Source organism: Zonotrichia leucophrys, chromosome 9 (assembly GCF_028769735.1).
Source record: "Zonotrichia leucophrys gambelii isolate GWCS_2022_RI chromosome 9, RI_Zleu_2.0, whole genome shotgun sequence".
NCBI lineage: Eukaryota > Metazoa > Chordata > Aves > Passeriformes > Passerellidae > Zonotrichia > Zonotrichia leucophrys.
This window is the reverse complement of record NC_088179.1, coordinates 11413684-11436940: the sequence shown is the minus strand read 5'-3', so window position 1 is coordinate 11436940 and position 23257 is coordinate 11413684. Positions and strand designations below refer to the sequence as shown.

General features: G+C 42.0%; 1 protein-coding gene across 1 annotated transcript; it reads right to left on the bottom strand.

Annotated features, from left to right (window-relative positions):
- Positions 1 to 386: 386 nt before the first annotated feature.
- Positions 387 to 18946, bottom strand: DIPK2A (divergent protein kinase domain 2A). The gene is made up of 3 exons (XM_064721356.1): positions 18187 to 18946; positions 6282 to 6585; positions 387 to 3783 (listed from the first exon to the last, which is right to left on the bottom strand). Exons 1-3 carry the CDS (start codon positions 18838 to 18840, stop codon positions 3452 to 3454), a joined length of 1290 nt encoding a protein of 429 aa, XP_064577426.1. The 5' UTR covers positions 18841 to 18946; the 3' UTR covers positions 387 to 3451.
- Between the last annotated feature and the right edge of the window lie 4311 nt (positions 18947 to 23257).

Genomic DNA, 23257 nt, shown 5'->3' with positions numbered 1-23257 from the left:
GAACATGCAATGTCCATTAGTAACACCCTTAAAATTTGCCTTGGTTTCCAGGCACACAAACAGGTACTTTCTCTTACCTTCAGCAGGAGAACCAGACTCAGGTGCTGCCCGAACAGCCCTGCCCTGTCCCTCTGCACCCAGCCAAGGCGGGGACAGCAGGAGCCACCAAAGGCTCTGCCTGCAAGGACAGTGACACCAGGAGTCCTCACACACCATTCATACTTGGGATCAAACGAGAAAGGAGGATGGGAAAAAGGTTCCTATCTGTCACTTCTGATGATGGAGCATTCTGCAACACTACCAAAAGTAGTTCCATGTGTATTTTAAAGCATCCTAGACTAAAACAATCCTGAAAGACTTACTGATCTGAAAATGAATAGCTGAGATGAGGTTCTTAAAGTATTCTTTATTAATATCATTAGAAGTTGCAGAAACAACTTTCTTGTAATATAAAGGCACAGGGAGACAGTTTTGATAAAGTATTCCAAACAAACAGTAACTTACAGTACAAAAGGACAATTTTAATGCACATACAAACCCCAAACATCTCATTCAAAAATATTTCACCATGTTCATCAATAATAATGGGCAATGACTAAAAATATAAATTGTTATTGTACAATAAATATCTGACAGGTGCAAATGGAACAAGATTTATTGCTCTCCACAATGTTTTCCCTGTAGTGTTTTTGCTCTAGTGGGGGGTTTGGGGTTTATTTTCCTTTCACTCCCAAGTTCCTTTTACAAGTGGCTTTAGTAACTTGCTTCTGGAGGGACTAAACCCCAAACAAAACCTAAGAGAACATTCTGACAGTCACAGAACTGACTCAAGTAGTAACCAAAACTGGCAGTGTTTATTTCTTTCACAATTTTAACAATCACAGTCCACTCTCTCTTTGGGAAATGTGGCAAATGTTTCAAAATCAACTGTAGTGCTAAGTCAAGGCTTTAAGGTAGGGTGGTAGTGATGCCTTGAGAGGCTGCCTAGAACAGAGGCCAGACAGTGTTAAAGCAATAAAGCAGGGATTTATTAAAAGGCCTTCTAAGGATTCACCCTGGGCAGTACAAGTGGCCCCACCCAACATGGACAGCAGGCCAAGAGTTTTCACACTTTTATAAGTTTTGGTCCATTTCCATATTGGGGTTAATTATCCAATTACAGCTTTAGGTTATGCAGTCCCATCCTCCCAGACTGCTCTCCTCAACTCCCTGTTGTTTACACTTTTTGGGCCTGAAGCTCCAAAGGTGTCCTTGGTTCTCAGGCTGCAAAAGGATTGTTTTGTCTAAATAAACTGTGAAGAGAACTTGCTAACACTTTATATGAAGTTCAGAGTTACATACTAATGCAGTACAGAATCTGGAAAATATGAAAGCTAAAACTTAAGGCATCAGTAGTACCTAGTCTGAGGGTTAGTCTATTTTCTTCAAATAAGTGGAGTTTATGAAGAAAAGTAACATGACTGTTCTCCAACAGCTTGTACCAGAACAAGCACATAAACTGTTAAAATGAGGGGAGAAATTCAAATTAAAAGCTGCACTGGGCATTCTAACTTCAAAAAACAAGACAAGGGACTGGGAACAAATTAAGACTACAGAGGCAACAATGACATGAGTGAGAATTTCCAATTCCAAAATATCCTTAATCATAGAATCTTTAAAGTTGGAAAAGACCTTTAAGATCATCAAGTCCAACCAGCAACCCAGCACCACCACCATGTTCACCATTAAAGCAAATCCTCAAAATACAGTGACCTAAGAAATCAAAGAGCACTCTGCATCTCTGTGTGGCTCCACTGAGCTTTGAGAAAGGAGGGCAAGTCAGTGAGTTTGCCATTTTCCTCACCTGCACAACAACTTCCACCAGGCTCCATGCAGTACAGGAGGCAGAGCAGCTCTGCTCTGGAAGAAGCACACGTTACCTTGCTCAGAATTAAGTTTAGCTTGTACAAAATAGTGTTTTACACAGGTATTTAAGAAATATTAGTCTCCTTCATTACTGTTACCAGAAGTAATATGCACACATTTCCTAAGAGCATCTTTGTAGGAACCAAATTTCAGGAAAATTAAGCATAGTAGTTATTAAAAAAAAAAAAAAAAAGAAAAAAAGGCAAAACCAAAAACTGAGGAGCAAGCTTTCAAGTGAGTTCTTGTAGCAGTAATTGAGGCTTTTATAAAAACTGTGATTTATGAGAACAACTCCATATTTACACAAACCTCAACCAGTTAATTTCAACTGTACTGGGAATAGCCAAACTTAGTTCAAGAAAAGGTACCTAGAGTGAGTACAGCTTACTGGTAAACCAAAAGATGAATATTCAGAAAACTCCATTCAACACATTTAGGGAGGATGTAAAACAAACTGCTAACTTGCTTGACATGATTCAAATTAGGGTTTTCTCTAGCTTAAGTACACAATTCCAGAAGTTCTTCAGAAAGTAAGCAAGGACCATCAAAATCTGAATTTTGAAAATTATTAGTTTCACTAGAGTATAGCATTCTTTGTTTACTGTATGTTCAAAAAACTAGTGAACAAAACCATTTTCTTTGGCTTATACTTAAACTACACCAGATTAGTGATTTTTTTTAGTCAATCTTCTATCCCAAATTTAAATTAACACAGACCTTTTTATTGTAGTGTCCTTCCAATTTTCAAATTATCTCTGTTAAAAGTAAGAGTTTGCTCATACCATGATTTCCTGTTAAACAGCCATGTGTATATACTGGCATGAAGGGTAAGTTTTGTACAATAGTTACATTAAGTGATATTTCCAATGGTAGAACCACAGAAGACATTAAATGAATGTTAGTTCAAGTGAGATTTGAGCTTATGATGATCTTAAAAAAACAAACCACAATGTCTAAGCATAATAAAATACAGTGTAAAACCCCCTAAAATCAGACAGTAAACTCAGGAATTCTGCACTCACAGTAGGAATGTTCTGCACAGCATTAACATGAAAGCCTGTTCAGTTTGAAACAATGCAGACAGCTAGGTTTACCTGGATGTAAATGCCACTTCAAGGTGTTTAAATAAACACAAAAATGAGACAATGATGTCAGAAAAAAGGCCTTTAAAACAGGCCACCAGTCTAACTTGACTTTCCAAGTAAGAACATCAGTTTCACAAAACTGTGACACTAATGCAGTTTTAGGTAAAGTACCCTTTGACACACAAGCTGTCAATTAAGCTATCACAGTCTTTTGTGACCTACTCCCTTTTGAACACTTAGGGAGGACGGTCAATAGTAGCTCAAGTTTTAATTCAGTAAGTACCTTGTTTGTTTGCAAAGGAACATTATAACACCATAAAATTCTATTTTTACAGTATTTAGAAAACTGATAAACTAGAGTTTTTTATTCTCTCTTTTCAACAGAGGAGTCCAAAACTTGTGTTTTCTGCGTGTCTTTGCAATAGTGTTCAGCCAGTGCTGCCCAGGAGCCTCACTGAGGACTACCTGACGTTGTTACTGAGCTGGGCCAGGTACTCGCGCAGCTCCCTGGCGGCCTGGAACCGGCCGTACCTCTTCTTTGGGTTGGCACACTCATCCAGCAGGGCCTCCAGGCGCCCCTCTTTGGCAATCTCAGCTGGGGGGTGGTGCAGGAGCCCCCCCGAGGTGCCCCTCCACGTGGCGTGTCTGGACAAAAGGTTCTGACAAATGGCATAGTAGTTGTGGTCCACAGTGACGCGAGCACAGAGGATCTCCTTGGAGAAGGACAGACAAGCTTCCTTATCGCAGTCGTCAAACTTGCTCTCGTACCACACGTCCCAGTTCTCAGGTTTGTCTGTGGAATGCAGGGAGACAGAGAAACAAGTGAGGGAGGGGAGCAAAGAGCATGTCTGTGTGTCTGAATGCGATCAGAAGCTCAATGCACAGCAAACTGGTAATATTTAAACTAAAAACCAGTTTTGTTTAGACAAACTCAGAAATGTTGGAGCCTAAGACTGCATCTGACAGTTTGATACATCCTTCTGCTGAAATGTTCCCAGCAAAACAAAAAAAAAGGGAAAGAAAGAAAGAGGGGAAAATAGCAAAGAGGAAGCAGGAAAAAAAGCAACACAGCAAACACATGAAATCTACATTAACACATACCCAGAGGAAAAAATGTAGCATGAGCAAGTACAAGAGAACAAGCCAGAGCCAAAGCTCAGAGAAAAACAAACAAGCAACATGATTTATTTTAGCAACATAGATTTAGGTTCTCCAGTTGCCCTGGAAACTACTGCTAGCAAGTGGTCTACCAACGACTAAAAAAACATAGCAAAGTAATTGCTATAAACTTTTGAAACTTTATCTTCCATCTTACTTTCAACACAGCAGTAACCAGAAAGAATATAAAAAAGCAAATACATTACTTATAATCTTTGAAAAAAGTAAAATTCAACAAGGCAAGTGGCATTTATGTACATGTACAAACCCTTCTCCTTCTCACAGCTCTAACTTAAAACCTGATTTACATTAAATACCTCATGCAGTAATAATAGTGAAAAGGTTACTAAATGTGAACTCTCCTGAGTTCTTACTATTTTTTGTTAGAAAACTTTCACCTTAAGTTTCCAGACTACTGCCAGCTGTGAGAAGAGGTCCCTATCATGGAGTCTCAGAGTTTTGCAGATGTCTCTTAGCAGTGTGAGGTACAAAGAAAAATTCATCTGTGCTTGGCAGCCTCTGAGCTGACTATTGGTCTTCTCATTCACAGCACATTGAGAGACAGTTTAGGAAAAGAAAGAGTACTGAAGGATGATAAACTATAAAAACATGATGTAAGATCTGCAGAATTAACAGCAAAGTCAATGTGGAAAAAAAAGCCAGCAATGGAGAATGGGAAAAAAAGGGCTTCCTTCAGCAAACTCAAATATGACATCCCACACAGAGCACACACAGGTGTTACAGTGCAGTGCAGCTGGACAGAAGGTACACACTGAAATATCTGAACAGGCACATGGACAACTCTGGACAGAGACTGGCTCATGGAACCTCCCCAAAGATCCATGAAAACAGCAGTAAATGTCAACCACAACAAGTTTATACAAAGACTAAGAATTTTCTCATGTCCTCTTTTGGCGTCTGTGTTCTTGATTGTTAGATCATAAATCACACCAAAAGCCTGGCTGGGACAACAGATGTGACACCTGGAGCATTCAGGTTCTGCAAGGTGCTACTCACTCCTATTCCATGTACATATCAACATTTCCAGAGCTCATCTGAACATCCTTCTGCTCGAGCAATTCAGACAGGCTCCAAAAATGAAAGCTTTCAGTAATATTATTTTAAGAGGGAAGGAAATGAACAGAAGAGAAAGGAATAGAAGGAAAGGAAAGGGTTCTACAGTAAATGTACTGGATATTCAATATATTAAAAGTTTTCCTTGGTAGGTTCACAGAGTTGTAATCTAAGCTGCTTGAGAACATATAATAAATCTAATAAAAAAACCCAACCAAACAACCCCAAAACACACTTCCTTACAGAAAAGTGTGTGGATAGAAAAAGCCAGTCTAAAAGTTAATTCCACAGCACAACATAAGAAGCCTATTTGCAAAGCTTAAAATAATCCATTCACCCAAAGCAAAGTGGAATCACTTGGCCTGTTGCCATGAATTTCTGCAGAATCCAGAGTCTCATGTTCAATGTCTCCAGCCCTCAGGTCTGTAAGTTTTCCTTATAAGCTCAAAAAGAATATAAACCTACGTGATGCCACTTTGTCAAACACCTCTCCTGCTGCCACTGCTTTGAGCTTTTACAGGTGACAGAAAGAAATTTGTAACCAGCACTAGAATTACCCATTCTTTCAGTTCCATTATTACAGAAAACCAACAGGAAGCAAAGTCAGGCTATGGGACTAAGGCAAAGCAGGCACTAATGCTGTTTGTCATTCACAGAAAGTAGAGTTCCAAGACTCCCATTGTTACATAGGTGCTTGGAAAAGCAAAAAAAGCCCCTCTCTCTTAGCTAAGGAGGACAAGAAAGCCAGGCTGCTTATCTGTCTGTGTGTCCATCCACCTGTCCAAACACACTCAGCACCAACAGCCTCTCTTCCCACCCCCACCTCTTCCTTGATGCACATTTACAGTCCTTAGAAGTGTGCAGGTATGCTCAACAGCTCATGAAATTGACAAATTGGTCAAGCTAATTAGTCTAATTACAGAAGAAAGCTAATTCATTTGTTAATTAGCAGTCTAGTTGTAAAGCAAACCAAATATGTATTTAGCAACCCCTCATACTTTAAATATTGCAGAGAAAGAAGTGAGACACGGGGTGAAGGGAGTGAAAGAGGACACTTACTCTGTCTGATCAACCTTTTGTCTGCCACCAGAACGTTTTCTGCATCTACAATGATAACTTTCCCATCTCTTGGTCCCACTGCAAAGTTGTCAAAGCTGACATCAAGGAGGTAGAGTGCAAATTCAAAGTCATTATTTGTCAGCTGCTCAGCTATTTCCATTAATTGCCAGGCCAGATCCACTCGTTTCTCCCACGGTGCATTGAAGTAACTCCACAGCTCCTCTCCCACGTAGTTGACAGCCACCATCCTTCCACATGCTCCCAGGTACTTTGCAAATGGCCAACCCTCATCAGATGGAAAGCTCTGTATATGAAAAATTTAAAATTTTAATTAAAACAGAACAGCTTAGATTTTAAAAGGCTTTTAAATAAAACTTAAAAGAGAAAGCTGCAAATATCCATCAACACAATAATCCATATGTTTCTAAGCTTTGAAGGGAAAAGAAAAACAATACAAAATGTATTTCTGTGACCATGAGGCCTCGCTGGACTAATGCAGGGAAGAAGCTGGATGACCTGAAACAATACATAGCCCATATCTAGCTTTCCACCTATACTCACACACTCACATTTTTACACACACAATTTCACCAACCTTCTTTTTCTCTTGGTGTTTTATCACACATCTGTTGGGATAATGCAAGTATATTTCCCATCACAACATTTTTGCATTTGATCTTTTAATTAAAACTGGTTCTTTTAACAACCTAAAGAAAAAAAAACTCTATAAAGTGGCACCTCCTTCTCTCCACCACCACCCCTTCCATGTTCCCAGCTGACGGGATTCCTTTGAGGCTTCTTAATTTTCTAGTATACCTTAACTGTTTATCTCTTTATTAATTGCTACATATATACTGTGTGTTTATTACACACAGCCACATAACATTTTTATCAACAGTAAAATCTGTCTCCAACAGTACCTTTCTTGGAAGTTAACAGAAGAGACTGAATAGAAATGACACACTACAAGAAATGACAAAAAAAGCCACAACACACCAGCATGGTTTTCCTAATTCAGTTGTGCTGAACGTGCTCTAGGATTTCAGTGTGAACAGACAGGCACTTGAAAGGTACCCTCCAAACTCCAGAGGAGTGCTGGAGAGGAATGCAACAGGAAGAAACTACAAAAGTACTGATGTAAGAAACCCCAAATTTAGAGAAGTTAGCACTCTAAGAATACGATGTACACCACTTTTAACTATGACGAGATACCACCAGGTGCCCATGCTCCTTCCTCCTGCTCTGCCTTGCTATGGTGTCACCAGACATCACCCAGGATCCATTCTGCACCAATGACATAAAGGTTTTACCACAGCTGGGGATTTTTACCACCACCATGGTGGGGTTCAGGATTAATGAAAGCCCTGGACCTTCTGGAATCTACAATGGCAGAAAACATTTACTGTCACCCAGGAAAAGAGACTGGAAGGAAACACACCCTGTAGAACTGAACTACAAGACCATGCAGAGAAGAGGTGCCTAACATAACCAACTTTGTCTATGTGGTACACCTGAAGAAACTCAAATTTAAACTAATATACATAACTGACAATGTTTGCTATTTTAATGGCAAAAGCCATGAAGTTGCTCTCTCAGGTGGCAAACCTTAGAGGACAATTTCTGGCTAAGTAACCATGTTTACCACTACAAAAAAACACATTTCTTGGCTGGGCAAAAGGACATCAGAGCCATATTGGTAACAGAATAGGTTGAAAGTTTTTGACATGTCTGCATGTCTGAACTTCAACTCTATTTTTATCACATGTTCTACTCACATAAGCAAAACAGGTTGTGATAAATCCTGAGGATAATACAAACTAATTTGACAGGTTTGAGAGCAGTATGGTATTTTCAAGCTGTGAAACCACGTAACTCAGCAGAACTAAATCTCTCTCAGTAACTAAATCTACCATGCAATAGTGAAGACATTATCCAGCCTCCAGGCTTATTTGCCTGCAGGATTCAGGGCAATTAATGAAAGTAGAAGTACAGCCAAAGAGCCACCAGTTCAGCTCATGTCAAGTGTCACATTCCACAGTTAAGAGAGTTTTGGGATTTCTTTTGTCACTTGTTTTGTGTTCAACAAAATAACCTTCCAACAACTGAAGCGTGTGGTAATTCAGTCTTCCTTACTTATTCTGAACAGACTATCTAACAGAAACATGGCTGTGGCATCAGTAAATGTCACCAAAGAGGGATTTCACATGCATTTGTCATGACTGTATTCAATCCTGGACCAAAACAAAACAAGAAGCAAACAGCTGTTGTCCATCAAATGAAATTATTTATTTAACCTATATCATACAAACTTCTCTTTAAACTGGGGAAAAGTTACCTGATTACATTTCCTGACAAAGACAAGTTTAACTAATTCCACCAACTGCATGACATTGTCATATTGCTGCATTTTATCAGCACTCAATTCAATGCTGCTTAAATATTTTTATTTAAATATTACTTTGGACCATCCCACACATTTTATTTTCCATAGTTGTCCTTTTCTATGTTCCAGTCTTGCCCTGTTTATGACTTTGCCTCCCTCCCTTTGCAACCACAACCAGTAGAACCTGGCAAGGAATGGGAAGCACAGTTGTCCCTCCCTCGCAGCGCACCAAGCACACTCACTGCAATCCCTTGCACACCAAGAGCAAAGCAAGGCTTGTGCTGCGGGGCTGGTGCTCCCTGGATCAGCCTGATCCAGACCACATCCCCACCCTGTGCCAGGATGCACTGCTGGGAGCAGCAGAGAAAGCCTCCCCAGCTGGGTGCAGAAGAGGAAAGGAGCTAAGATGAAGCTTCCTTTCCAGCAGCAGCAGCAGGGATTTATGAAATGGATTAAACTGATTTTCAAAGTGCAGTGTTAGTCACTGATCTTCCAAACACATCTATTATGCTTCCTGCACTGTGTACACTGAATTGCATTGCAGACAAGAAATTCTAGGAGTAGTCTGCTTTATTCAGAAGCGCTCACCTTCATGTTACCAGCAGAATATCTGCATGCCATGCTGTAACAGATATATTTATAACGCTGTGGCAATAAAAACATCTTTTGACAACAGGAGTGCGGGGAATCCTGCCAAGGTCTGCACATGTACAAACAACATCTCTGCTTTGGCTCCCCTCCAACTGGCATGTAACAGCCACATCTACACTTCATTACCCAAGTCAGTAGCGGAAGAAGGGGATAAAAATATGTACAAGTGCCTCATTCAGTAGTTTTTATATTCACTTGGTGAATTTGACAAGAATATTAATTGAAGTGCAGATCTCTTGTCTTTGCAAGCAGCAGTTTGTAACTTATTGTACTGTTCTATTTTGAAAGCTGTTTTCTAAGAGCAAACTGCAGCTAACTTGACAAGGATTTTTTGGTTCATGCATTAAAATTTTGAAAACAAATTTATATGATTAATGAACATGTATTTCATGAACAAGTTGCATTAAGAAACAAAAAGCTTCTTGCATCACTGTCAAAAATCTGATTTCTGGGGAATACTACATAACTTTATGCTTTATTTTAGTAGTCTGCATATTTAATTAGATAATTTTGTACTTGAATATGCTATTTTCAGACTTTAAAACCTGCATTTGACAAACAAATTAAAAACTAAGCTCTTGTTCAAAACAGGAAGCAGCTGTTTGACAAAATAATTCGATTCTGATGCACCCCCTCACATTTTATCCGTGAACATACACACAAAATCCAGAGAAACCATAGACAATTAAACTTCATGTGTTTTAAAATAAGGTAATGCATATGAAAATCTAAAACAGGTAGCTTAGTAAGATTCCTCTCATTAGCATTGTTATCTTTTTTCTGTATTCAGAGAAATATGTATATCTTTTAACAGAAAGATGGAAAACAGTAAAGATGCCAAAAACTTCTGCTACCTCCATTCCCAGTGACACACCCCTAAAACATATTTTGCTTGCTCTAATTAGTGTAGCTCCAAGATAACTCTCTAATCAAGGCCTAGAAACCTAAACAAACTGTGTCAAAGGGACAATGGACATGCTGTTCCTGAAAGAATAGTACTGCATTTATACCTTTAAAAATACACTGTAGTCTCAGAAAAAATATTAAGAATTAACAGAGTGAATTTATCACTTCACTGGAGCACAAAACAGACTATCAGTGCATTTGTCTTCCTCACTTCCATCTGTCTAAACCTGAGATTATACACAAATGTGCCAGTGCTTTTTGTTCAGAGCTGTGAATTAGATCAGGCAGTGAAGACTCACCAGCTTGCAGCTGATCAGGCCTATTGTATTCTGCAGTAACACAAATCCCCCTTGAATCCTCATAATCAAGACCAAAAAGCCAAACCAGTTTAAGTAACAACTGACATTTCTGTTGTTAAAAAACATGCTTTTCATTTTCAAACTATTCCAGAAGGTGCTCTATTTGTCACCTCCAGTGTTGGCATAAAGTGAGTTCCAGCTCAGAAAAAACACCTTGGACAAAAAACCTGTCCAAACAAAGAGCTGCATCTTTTATGTGAAGGAATTTTTAAAAACACACACAAACAGGGTGGGGACTTGTCTGCAAGGGACCCTGAGGAACTTCATGGCAAAACGACCCCTCCCTGACACCGTCACCGCAGGCACCAGCAGGCAGGGCAAGCAGAACCCAAGTAACGTGCCCTCCCTCAAATGGAAAATGAGTTCTCTCTCAGACTACTGCTGACTCCACAGGGTAAACAAAAGCAGCACTTGCATTCATCACCAAGGCAAATGAGCAAAGCTCTGGAGCCATGAAGAGCTACAGAGCCGATTTACCACCATGATTTTTGGATCAAAGGAGTTACAAGCACAGTCTAAACACAGGTGCCTCCTTTTGTCAGGAACTGATCTGCATTCTGGAAGATATGTATTCAAATGTTTTTCTGAATGCTCGTGAGTAAGTGGAAACCATGTAATTCCAGGTACATGCCACAGCATTTGATATTTACCTGGAACTCCCACAGGGGTTATACACACATAGCCTACAGACACAGTGTGAACAGTGGATTTCACTGAGTGCTCCAGATACTGGTGTTCCCATTAAAACCATGGTTTTTTAATTTATTTGACTCTTCTTCAAGTTTCACCACATTTCAACCAGTTACTATATACAATTCATGCCAACAAGAGGTTCACACCAGGCTTGACACACAAAAGGATAAAAGACACACAAAATTCTAAATACTCAGTTGGTAAGATGAACACTTCAGCTGTAAAAGTTGTATTTCAAAACATCAGCAGAGACATGCCTCTTTTCCAAATAAATTAATGAACAATGATTAAACTCAAGAGCCATAATAAAGAAAATTTAGTATTATTATTGGTTGTCACCTGTTCAAATTGGTTTGCAGTTCATAGAACTTTTTTTCAGATTAAATTTGCAACAGATGCAAATAATCACTGTGTATTTACTTCTCATCAGTAATGAGCCTGGAATATGTCACTATCAAGGAGTCCTAGCAGAGATGGCCTTATTTTTAAAGTTACTTTGCAAAATTGGAGTCCAAAACAAAGCTTCAATTATTTAATTCAGAGAAGTAAAACACAACTATCCCTATACATCTGACATACCAGAACAACATTGCAAGGTTTCTAATGTGGGGTAACAAACTTTTTTCTGCTATTGAAAACTGCAAGTGAGAATTTCTCAAGAGAATTTCTATTTAAGTCTATATAGTAACTTCCCAGCAGCCTTTACATTCAGACAGCCATTCATCATAATATACACCCCACAATAACTTCAAGAATTTCTAGACAATTTTAAAATATCCCTTATAATTCACCCTACATGTTTTCTACTCTAGGGAACTTTCACTATGAAAGAAGGATGAAAATAGTTTTGATAACTTAGGGAGCATAATTAAATATGACAGTTAACATGACAAGTACAAGCCAGTTCTGGTCTAATATGTACAGTCATATGTCACTGCAAAAAAATGATTCTTCAGTTTTCAATAGATCCACATTAGAGGAGTATTCTTGTAACATGAGGCCACTCAATTTTAATTCAACAAAGAACCAATTTTTCGTTCCTTTCAGAAAGGTTCACAATGGAAATTCAGTCTATTAAAATCCCAGGACTTCAATAACACAAGTCCAGCCAAGGACATGTCAGGTAGTGCAGATATCACCTTAAATCCACTGCTTGGTTTACAGCATCAGAATTATGGAACAGAAACACCAAATTCAGTAATGAAGACACTTTTAAGGGTACCAAATATTAATACTGACTTGCCATTCTACATTCTACCAATGTATTTAGAATAGAACTACAGAAAATAACTTATGATTAGAAGAGTGTGTATGGAAAAAAATAGAAAAGAGGAATTTGCTCATTTACTTATGTATGGATGAGCAAAAAGATTCTGTGGAACATTTGGCTAAATTGCTACTTTGAGTGAATTCTGTGCAAGAAATTGTTTCAAATTGATCAGTTAAAGTTTTAATATATGTTTACCAGATGTCAACTATTGCTCTTCCCGTAACAAAACCAAACATCAAGCCCAACAATGACATGTAGAGAAACCAGAAGAATTTTAGGTTATGTGGCAACAGACTGCTCATGCAGAGTAATTATACCAAGAATAGAGATACAGCTGTTGGGTTTGTTTTGTTTTGCTTTTTCCCCACAAGGAATAACAATGATCAGAAGTTGTGAGAAAAATAAAGTCATTAAACTTAAGCATTCAGAAAGCTAAAACCATTTCTGAGGGAGGGGCAGTGATTTACACAGTCTATTAAAAATGCAGAAATACCACTATTTGGCACACAGAGATTGGCATTTCTCTTAGAGAAATGAAAGTCCTTGAGACTTGTAATTTACGTACAAGACACATATGTTCACCATCATTCTTTGAAGAATGTTCATTTCAAGAGGTTGTTAAAAGCTAAAGCTCGAAAAAAAGTTGCATTAATGCACTCCGGATTTAATTGATAGATACCTTCTACAGTTTGAAAAAAACTTCATTACAGGCAAGCATTTTATTTTAATTGCACAGTGTATGTGCAAATTCCAAGTTTACTTTGTGTGCCTATCTCATTTTTTCCACAGTAGCTGGTGCGGGTCTGTGTTTTGGATCTGTGCTGGAATGGCATTGGTAACTCAGGGATGCTCCAGTCATTGCTGAGCAGTGATCACACAGAGCCAAGGCCTCTCCTGCTCCTCACCCCAGCTGCCAGGGGAACGGGGAGCACGGGGAGCTGGGAGGGGACACAGCCCGGAGAGCTGGCCCCAGCTGATCCAAGGCACATTCCATTCCATTCCATTCCATTCCATTCCATTCCATTCCATTCCATTCCATTCCATTCGGCATTGTGACCAGCATGTGAGGCTGGGGAAAGGAGGAGGAAGGAGGGGGACACATCCAGAGTGACAGCATTTGTCTTCCCAAGTCACCATTCCGTGTGATGGAGCCCTGCAATGGCTGAGCACCTGCCTGCCCATGGGGATTGCTGAATGAATCCCTTCTTTGGCTTTGTTCTCCTTACTGAACTGTCTTGGTCTCACAACCCACAAGTTTTCTCACTTTTCCTCTCCCCCATCCCAGTGTGAGGCGAGGGAGCTGCGTGGGGCTGAGTTCCCAGCTGGGGTTAAACCACAGCACTGAAAACAAAGCAAGCACAACTGACATTTCCATATGGCACCTGGCAATACTGTGCACCAACAGCACAGCCAACACAAAGGCAAGACTGAGGGTTGCAAGACCAGCTCTAGATGCCCTTTGCCAAAACAACTTCTAAATCCTGTATTTCAGTTTTGCCAGTACAGATGTAAACTGTCTTTTCAGGTAAGCATAAGATCTTAGGAAAAACACAACCACCTTACTGAAAAACAACATTCTTACCAAGAAACAACTTCTTATTTCAGCAGTCAAGTCCCATTGTACTACCCCTAACACCAAGAACAGGGATTTGGGGCACTGTTTGTTCATGTTTCAGCAGAGAACACGACACCTGGCCACTGCAGAAGGAGTCAGACACAGCGTGGCTGCACACCAGGGCTCACAGCACAGCCACAGGGGCACCACAGCAGCAGCTCAGGAACTGCATCCAAACTGCCACAGCACCTCCAAAGAGGAAATATGGAGCCTGACAGGCATCAGTGCAAAAGCTCTGTGAAAAATGAGCTATCACACATTTCAGTTCTATTAACAGTAAGTTTACGTGCCAACTTGCAAGTGAAGATAAAAATTAACCAAGTTACTTGATAAAGTTGAATAACATTCACTATTTAAAATGTTGAAAATATTTCAAAACCTTTCTCCATTACATCTATCTTACAAGACAAACTAGAAGCTGGTGGTTTATAGAAAGTCAAAGGACAAGGAAAAATCTGCTTACATCCAGAATGGTTCTCTGAACAGTCACACTGCATTCAGTCTCTAATCCAAGTTATTTTTTCAATTTTTCTATTTCTTCCTAAGGCAACTTCAGCTGACCTATCTTTGCAAGTGTTTGATGCACACCATCATCATATTCAGTGAGAAATAGGATGCCATGCATAGATCCTATCCTCCAGGTGATTCCCATTTAAAACACTGTTTATCATTCAATGAGTTGAAACAGCAGCAAGTTTTCTTCTTGCATTTGTCCAAATAAGCTGTTCATGCCTATATGAAATACTGGTTTAGATGTAGCATTTTGATTACCAATCTGACCTTATTTTACTAAAAAGTATTCATCTTTTTTGAAGAAAACAACTATTAGGAGGGGAGACGAAAAAACCCCAAACCTATCAGAAATTAAATCTTTAGCACATAAATTCTTTGGTTCAAATGTGAATTCAGATGAAAATTATGAGAGGATTTAATTAGTGAGAAGTTTAGCAAGATTCTACAGAGGAAAAATTAGTATTTTAATATCAAAAAAAATCTTAAGTGTACTTGAACAATACTGCAGCTGTCATTCCATTTGCTTAACAAACTCAAATGGCAAAAGGGGCTGAATTCTTCCCTGAGTACACCTACACAATAAATAAGTGCAAACAAAGAAGGTTAACAAGAAAGTTATGAAAAAATACAAATAATGAGTTAGGATTACAACACGTAATCTGTACTAAATGTGCAGTGTTACACTTTTGATACAAACCCCTGAACAGTAATATCATGCTATGGGTTAAAGCCCCACCTGAGAAATTCCCACAGCAGAAGCTGTAAATCACTTGTGATGATGCAGTTCACGAGCAACACCACTGCAGGAATAATCCATACCCTCACAGGCTTCAAGCTAAAATCCCAGTCTCTGATGAAAAACCTCACCATCCATGAACTGTTGGCTCTTGTAGACAACTACAGAGAATTTCCTACTATAAATGAAAGACAAAGCTTTAAGTTCCTACTAAATTGCCTATTTACATTTGTCTGTAGCACAATTAAGCAAAACAGAACTTGCATGCACTGTACACCAAGAGTTTAGACATCATCTCTGCTGTTATGAATGACAGTGCTCAGTCACTGTAGTGTTCCATGAAAGGCTCGAGGCAAAAACAAGCAGCATTTTCCCCTGTGCCCTCTTGGTGACAGACAGCATGAGTTAAATGCATCAATTTATTGACTGCTTTACTTTAAATTAAAATCTGATTCTTCATACATCATGAAGGTTTCTTTTCTTGGAAGCAGCTGATTTTTAAAACAAGCCTACAAGTTTCATTCCAATAGCACTACCTGCCCTCATCAATACTGCAGAAACTACACCATAAAATGTTTTACAAATCTTATGTACAAACACAAACAACCTTCTCAGTGGTCAATTATAAATTCTAGAAAGTAACCACCTCTCAGAGCGTCTGGCATGTTGCTGTTGCAAGAGCTGCAGAACACAGAATTACCCATTCCTTAAATGTTTCTCAGATGGAGACTAAACCTGGAATACTACGGAATGGGAAGAGACCATAGAGATTCATGTACTTTAAATAATTCAGTCCTAATTGAGAGAAGGTCTTCAAACTGCAAGTATCCAATACCAAAGTTAATTAACACTCTTTTGGAGAAAACATTAGGAGGGTTTAGGCACACAAAGCTGGCCTGAACCTCCCCAGAAATACTGTCCAAGCTATGCCCAAACATCAAAATTTACAAGACTCTATGAAACACTTTTGATCTGTTAAAAGGCAACAGACTTGCTTTACTCCTCCCTGAACTGCTAAAGGCTGCCTCACTTCCCACAAATTTGACCTGCTCTGCTCTCAGCTGCACCCTTGTTAAGATAAATGTTGAACAGAGGGCTCAAGTCCACTCAAGGTTTTTTTCTCTTCAGAAGATTTGCTTGACAGTCTCGGGACTCATCTACAGTCCACCAAGAAGCTGAGAGGAATCAAGGCTCCTAATCAACCCACTGCCCTCCATCCACCATCCAGCCCATCACAGTCAATGCCACAAGTGTGCCATAGCCTTTGCCTGTAAAGAATTATGAAGAAACACAGCTGTTCTCTGGCCATCGAGGTCTGTACTCAGTATGTTGGAACCACTGGTGAAAACTGAAAAAGTAAGTTGTATGGAACACAGCCAAAACAAATCACTTCTCAAAGAATTTCCTGGATATACTCAGCAGAGCAAAGCAGTTTTGATTTTCTTACTTAAGTGGAGTTTCCTTACTCACTGTGCTCAGGAGGAACTTCACAGCAAAATGGGAGACTTAATGTACCCTCAAGTCTGCTGAGAAGCAAACTGGAAAGACACTCTGAAAACAAACCTAAAGAGCTGTACATGGAGAGACTGAAGGGCAGAAAGCATACTACTGAAAAACATGTTTGTAATTAAGTTCATAAATTGATTTTCTAGAAATTAGTCAGTAGGCAAACTTTCTGGAGGGTAAAGCCTGCAGCACTGCTTTTTGAGCAGTTCTTGGCCTCTCACTAGAGAAACAGCAGATGTTAATAGTAATCATGAGGTAATGTTTTCAAAACATATTTGCAAATATCATTTTAATCATACATTGGATAAAGGCAAGGACAGTTCAGTAGTTAGACAAAACAGTTCTGATTCCAAACCTACATGCTAAAAGCACACTTGTGAGTTCCCTTGCTAATACCAAAAACCAAAATGCAAAGCTCCTCATCTAAACAGATATAGGAAAGAAACAACAGAGTGGTGCCACAGAATAGAAGCTTCCTAAGCATTTTTCTCCCAAAAATTTCTGTAACATATTAAAGCACAAATTTCAGGTGTGCGCACATAACCCGTCCCCCTAATTAAAGGCTACAGAACATGTAATCGCTGAAAAGAGAACACTGTTCATTTATCGGTCGCTCTATTTTCAGGCTACAAATACCAATCTCTAATTTCTACCAGCACTAACTATATTTAGTTCACATTAAGAACATGACATAGCACATGAGTCAGTTTCTGACAAGGAAAGCACAACAGCATCACAGCACAGTCTCTACGCACTCCCTCCCAAACTAGACCCTAAGCAATGAATCACGGGCACGCACTGCTGCCCGGCAATGTGTGAACAGCGGAACGCGCTGACACCGGACTGTGCCAAAGGACGAGTCAGCCGAGAGCATCAGCCCCCGGCACCGACCCGCTCGCTCCCGGGGACCGCGCCTGCCGCTCGGTACCGGCGGCACAGCGGGATGGGGATGGAGTTAAACCCTGTGGAGGACCGCAAATCGGGAAAACACGCACTCTTTGAGGGAGGAGGGAAGGAGGAAAGCTGATCAGGCTAAGTGAGCTAAAGAAACGCCTCCTGGCCAGGCACGGACTGGGATCCTCTGCTCAGCCCGCCCTGCCGGCACCTCCGCAGGAGAGTCAGTCACGGCACAGAGCCGGAGGCGGCCCCGCGATCCGCCGGGGTTTGGGGCCGCTGCCCGGGAGCCCTCGGCCCCGCTCGCAGACACGGCGAGGGCAGGAAGGGCCATTCCTGCGAGGGTCCCGCCGGGACGGGCACTGCCGGCCGCGCTTACCTGCAGCACCAGCGGCTCGGGGTTGAAGGCGAGGGTGATGAGCAGCTGCATGCGCTCCGAGTCCTTCAGGTTGCGCAGCAGGAAGCTGCCCGAGTCCTTGGTCTCGGCGTAGCGGCGCACCAGGCGGTCGAGCAGGCGCTGCGAGGGGCAGTGCACCAGGTCGGACCAGCCCTCCACGGCGCCGGGGGTGAGCAGCCGCACGTCGCCGTTCAGGCTGGCGAACTCGGTGGCGGGCAGCGCCTGCAGCAGGTCGCAGCGGCCCCTGCCGGTGGCGCGGCGGCAGATCTTGGTGTCGATGTCGGCGAGCTCCTGCGCCGAGCCCAGGCGCTTCAGCACGACGCGGCGGGAGCCCTCGCGGGGCTCCCCGTACCGCGCGAAGTACACGTTCTTCACGTTGAAGAAGTCCAGCAGGCGCAGGCGGCCCCAGCTCTCCAGCCGCAGCTGCCCGTTGAGGAACTTGCGGCACCAGCTGGTGCCCCAGCAGGCCGGGCACTTATTGAGCTGCAGGAAGCGCCGCTCCGACAGCTCGTTGCGCTGCAGCGAGGCCAGCAGCGAGTGCGTGTTCAGCACCAGCGCCGCCGCCAGGCTGCCCAGCACCGCCAGCTTCACGTAGCGGTACAGCCGCCCCAACTTCAGCGACACCAGCCGCAGCATCGTCCCGGGCCGCGCCGGGCCCCCCGCCCTCCGCCGAGCTCGCTGCCCGCCCCGGTCGCGCCGCGGCTCCGGCTCCAATAAACTCCCCGCCTCGCCGCCCGCCCGATAAAAGGCGGCCAAGTTACTGAGGGGCCGGCAGGGAGGGGGAGGGCAGGGGAGGGGGGGCGGCGCCTGCAGCGCGCGGGCCCGGGCGGACCCGCCCCCGGGGAGGGGCTCGAGCTCCGCCGCCGCCGCCGCTCCCGCCGCCGCCGAGCCCCCCCCCGCCCCGGGGGGCTCCTCCCCCGCCCACCGCTGGACACGCCCTCTGGGGCGGGGCCTAGCGCGAGCGCCGCCAGCCGCCAGCGGTTGGCTGCGCGTGACGCGGCGCGGTCGCGTGCGGCCCCGCCCCCTTCCCCGCCCCATCTCGCGGGCGGGGCCGCCACGCGCGCGGGGGGCGGGGCGCAATGCCCTTCCCGCCCCTCAGCCCCCGGCCCCGCCGGACTTTCGGGCCGCCGGGGGAGGGGGCTCGGGGCTGGCGCTGGCTGCCGCCATGTTGCCTGCGCCTCTCTGTGTCCGTGTCTGTCCGCTGTGCCCGCCCCCGTCCCGTCCGGGGTAGCAGCGCTGTCCCGGTGCCCGCGGAAAGCGCCCTGCCCGGGGCCGGCCCGGGACGGCCGCGCTGCCCCAGCAGTGTCCGCAACGCGCCGTGTCCCTGCCCGCCCCTGGCGCCCGCCGCAGCCCCGCAGCGCAGCGCCCTCACGGGTCCCGGCGCGTCCTCGCCTGGCTTGGCGGTGCCGCGGGACGGGCTACACCTGATCCTGTGCAGTGTGTTCAGCCTGTCCCCGCTCCGGGGGAACAATCAGTGCCGAGGTGCAGTCCCCGTGTGAGGAACGGTCCGTGCTGTGAGGCTGCCCCCACAGCGTCCCCGGGAGTGCTGGCACCGGCACTGCTGCAGGCTAAGAGCCGTTCTGTAAAACTAACAACAGAGCAACAGAGATTAAGAAAAAGGGTGAAAGTCTTACTCTCTTCTACACTATGCTCTCACAAGTTAAAGACAACCTTCACACTGGGAGAAGTAACTCACTTTATTACCTGTCCAGTCCCAAAAGTGCAGTAGGGATATGGTTGTTGAGAAAGAAGTGTAGCAGACTGCATAATTTCCAGTTATTTTAAATGCACTATACAAAACTTTGAATGCTTAGTATCTAGAATATTGGACATACATTTGTCTTTTCATATTGGCATGTATTGATATGTCTATGTGCTGTATTTTGACACTTCTCTGTCTAGTCTAAAGAATTCCTCTTACTGAGATTTTGTCACTGACTGGATCTGTTTCAATATGCCTTGTTAAATGCTGCTCCTAGGGTCAAAACATTCCATCAGCAAATGCTGCAGTCTACAAACCAGTGGGTTTCTGACAAATTAAGTATATACATAAATATATATAATTTTCCTTAATTCAAGTCTTCATTAGGGGATGCACTGCTTGATGCTATATCTCAAATAATCATAATTGATCTTGAAAGATGAACTGATTTTTTTTCTGCGTGGAAACTCCAAATTCACTAGCTAAACATGTTTGGTCTTTACGTGTTGATAGTGGTTTTTTTCATCTAACAATATCTAATCTGTATGTTATTAAATCACTAACAAATCCAAATATAACCAAATATACTGAATTAATGTTTATTTTCTGCATTGCTTATTTCTCAAGCTTTCTCATTTGCTCACTTATAGGGAAACAGCTTGATCCTTCTGAGTGCAAACAGAATATTTTAATCTTTACTAGATGAAAACATTTTAAAGTACAAAGAATAATTTAAATAGTTTAATACATTCTTTCAACAACAATGTAGTGTTCTTAAAGCATTTGACATTGCAAATTCATAAACAAATAAATCTGTTTCTAAAGCTGTTTCTAAACAGATCAGAAAACTTGTTCTGTAGCTATTTCTGGTTTCACTGGCATTCACTGGGGACTGTGGGGATTGTTTGTGAGGGGTAAGAGAAAAGGTGGAGGCTGCCTTTCAACGTCTCTTAAACTTGGTTTCACAGATTTACAAACTCTGGGTAACGAAAGAAAGGAGAATGAAGGGGAAATGCAACCATTTGGAAGACCAAAATGTGTGGAAAGAAAAGGTTAAGGCAGAGTTGGAAAGAAAAAGCAAAGGAGGGGGACCAACTGAGTAAAAAATGGTTAATTCTGAAAGGATGACAGGTATATCTTGTAGTGTTTAAAGGCCTGATTTGTGAATGATGCATTTCAAAGAACAGGGGAATGCAAAATAAACTAGATAATGCATTATAATGCATGCATTTCCTGTCTTTCTAGAGTTGCCACCTTCTGACTAGCCTTCAAAATCAACTACAGTAGTTTTCCTGTGAAGACTTCATTATATCTGGCAGTGTAAACCATCAAAGCCTGCAGTGACTGGGATGCAAACAGGCCAGCCATGGAGTGCCAGTGCACAGCGTTCTCTGGGGTACAGCACGTTCTCACAAACGGCTGGCCCACAGCACAGCACCAGGGCCTCAGTTTGCTGTGTGGTAGGAAGGGCTGTTCCAACAATTACCTAATATTGCTGCCTCCATCTGGGGATTTTTGGCATCTCCCATAACAGTGGTGGGTTGGAGTTATGCACAGACCTTTTATACAAAAGACAAAATATATTCCCAGTGTTTTCAGAGACATGGAGAGGCCTCATGGTGATCACAGACTCCACAGCTGCAGAGACCTCCTACACAACGTTAAATTATCCAGTATATTGATTTGAAAGAAGACTTGAATAGCTCCAGGCCTCCATAATGAGAAAGCAAACAACCACTCAGAATTTAAACAGTTTAGAAAGAAAAGATAATCCAGCAGCTCTATTGAAATGTCTGATAACAGGCTCTGCCTTACTAGAGCACTTCACTCTGAGCTCTTGTTCCAAACTATGGAATAAGCAGCTGTTTGAAATGGCAGCTATCTCAAATCCTTGCAGATACTGCAAAAGAGTTTGGAGTATCTGTTTTTCTTAATTGTCTAGACATTCCCACACTCAACCACCAAATCCACCTTGCCACTTTCAAAATAGGGATCTTTGTCCCTTTAGCAGGTCTGAAAAATGTGCTGGAAGAACAGTTCCAAGTTCTGCACCTTTATAACCCAGACTTTACATATTTATGTTCACACACATCAGACTGAATGCATACACATAGTTCAGAAGCCTGTGTCCCAGCAAGGGACATGGGTATGCCTGAGATTTCAGAATATTTTCCCTTTTTATGTTTGGGGAAGAGTCACAGGTTGGGACAAACACTCAATATCCTCAGACATCTTCCAGATTTGATCCTTGTGCAGAAAGTAGAACATATCTGAAGCAATCTGGATATATGGCTGGGCTGTGTAAAGGATCTGTCCAACCAACAATCCATCACACTCAGAGGGACACGGTTAGCACTTCTCTGAGGATGTGTAGCACAACTTCTGCTCTGTACCTTCTGCAAATTGAAAATCTCATTTGTTATGCTGTGCCACTTACTGATGGCAAAATGAAATTAGGATTGTGCTTCTGGAAAAATAACACCTAAAAGTCTGTTAATCTTACTAGTGGAAGGGAGTGTCTTTCTTTAACCAATAAAAATTGCAGTCAATTAGGGTTTTAGTTTTCTGCGTACAATACTAATCTCCTTGCTTAGAGTGAAGGCAATAATAAAAAAAGGCAACAAGATAATAATTTCATAAATTATCATAAATTTTTTAATTGTGTTTAATTTTATGCACATAACATACTGTATTTGGTGCAGTGTAATAGAAATACTGGTTCTGTAGAATTTTTCCTTTTAGTAATCTGGCATTTTTCCTCAATTTCTACTTCCTTTTAATTGGTGCCTCTTACAGCCTTTGAGCAGCTGAACAACATTACAGATTATTTAGCTGAATAAACATCCTAGCAAATATGCTTTATCATCATGAATCGGACAGTGCCTGGTTACTGCACTGAAATTGAATATCAAAAGCTGCCAAAGTATTTTCAAGTTCTCCGTTCTCTTTCCTCACATCTTCAAGTACAGATTAAGGATGGTCTTTGTCCTTTAAAGTCAACATCTATTTTTATCCAGATTTCGTGCAGTATGTCCTTTATGTTGGTGTAAGAACAGAGAGACAGTGCCTATGTCCTTGGGTAGGGTCTAATTATTTTGTTTCTGATGGAAATTTTGAGATTCTCAGTAAAATAATTTGTTTTCATTTTCGAACTTTACATAATAATTTTACCATAAACACATAGCATCTTCACTTTCAGTAGAGAATTTTGCTGCTTTTATGTGCAACTTTTTTTGTTCAATTAGCTTTACGTGTATTATACAGCATCTGACATCTGTTCATTTAGAAGTATCATTGCTTAACATGGATTTTCAGGTTTGTCTGCTGGGAGGGTTTAGGCTGGATTATTTC

Excerpts from the sequence above, each read along its gene's own strand:
- DIPK2A (XM_064721356.1), bottom strand. The coding sequence starts at position 18,840 with ATGCTGCGGCTGGTGTCGCTGAAGTTGGGGCGGCTGTACCGCTACGTG. Across the intron at positions 6,586-18,186 it reads CCGAGCCGCTGGTGCTGCAG|AGCTTTCCATCTGATGAGGG; the intron begins GTAAGCGCGGCC and ends TTTCATATACAG. Across the intron at positions 3,784-6,281 it reads CAAAAGGTTGATCAGACAGA|ACAAACCTGAGAACTGGGAC; the intron begins GTAAGTGTCCTC and ends TGCATTCCACAG.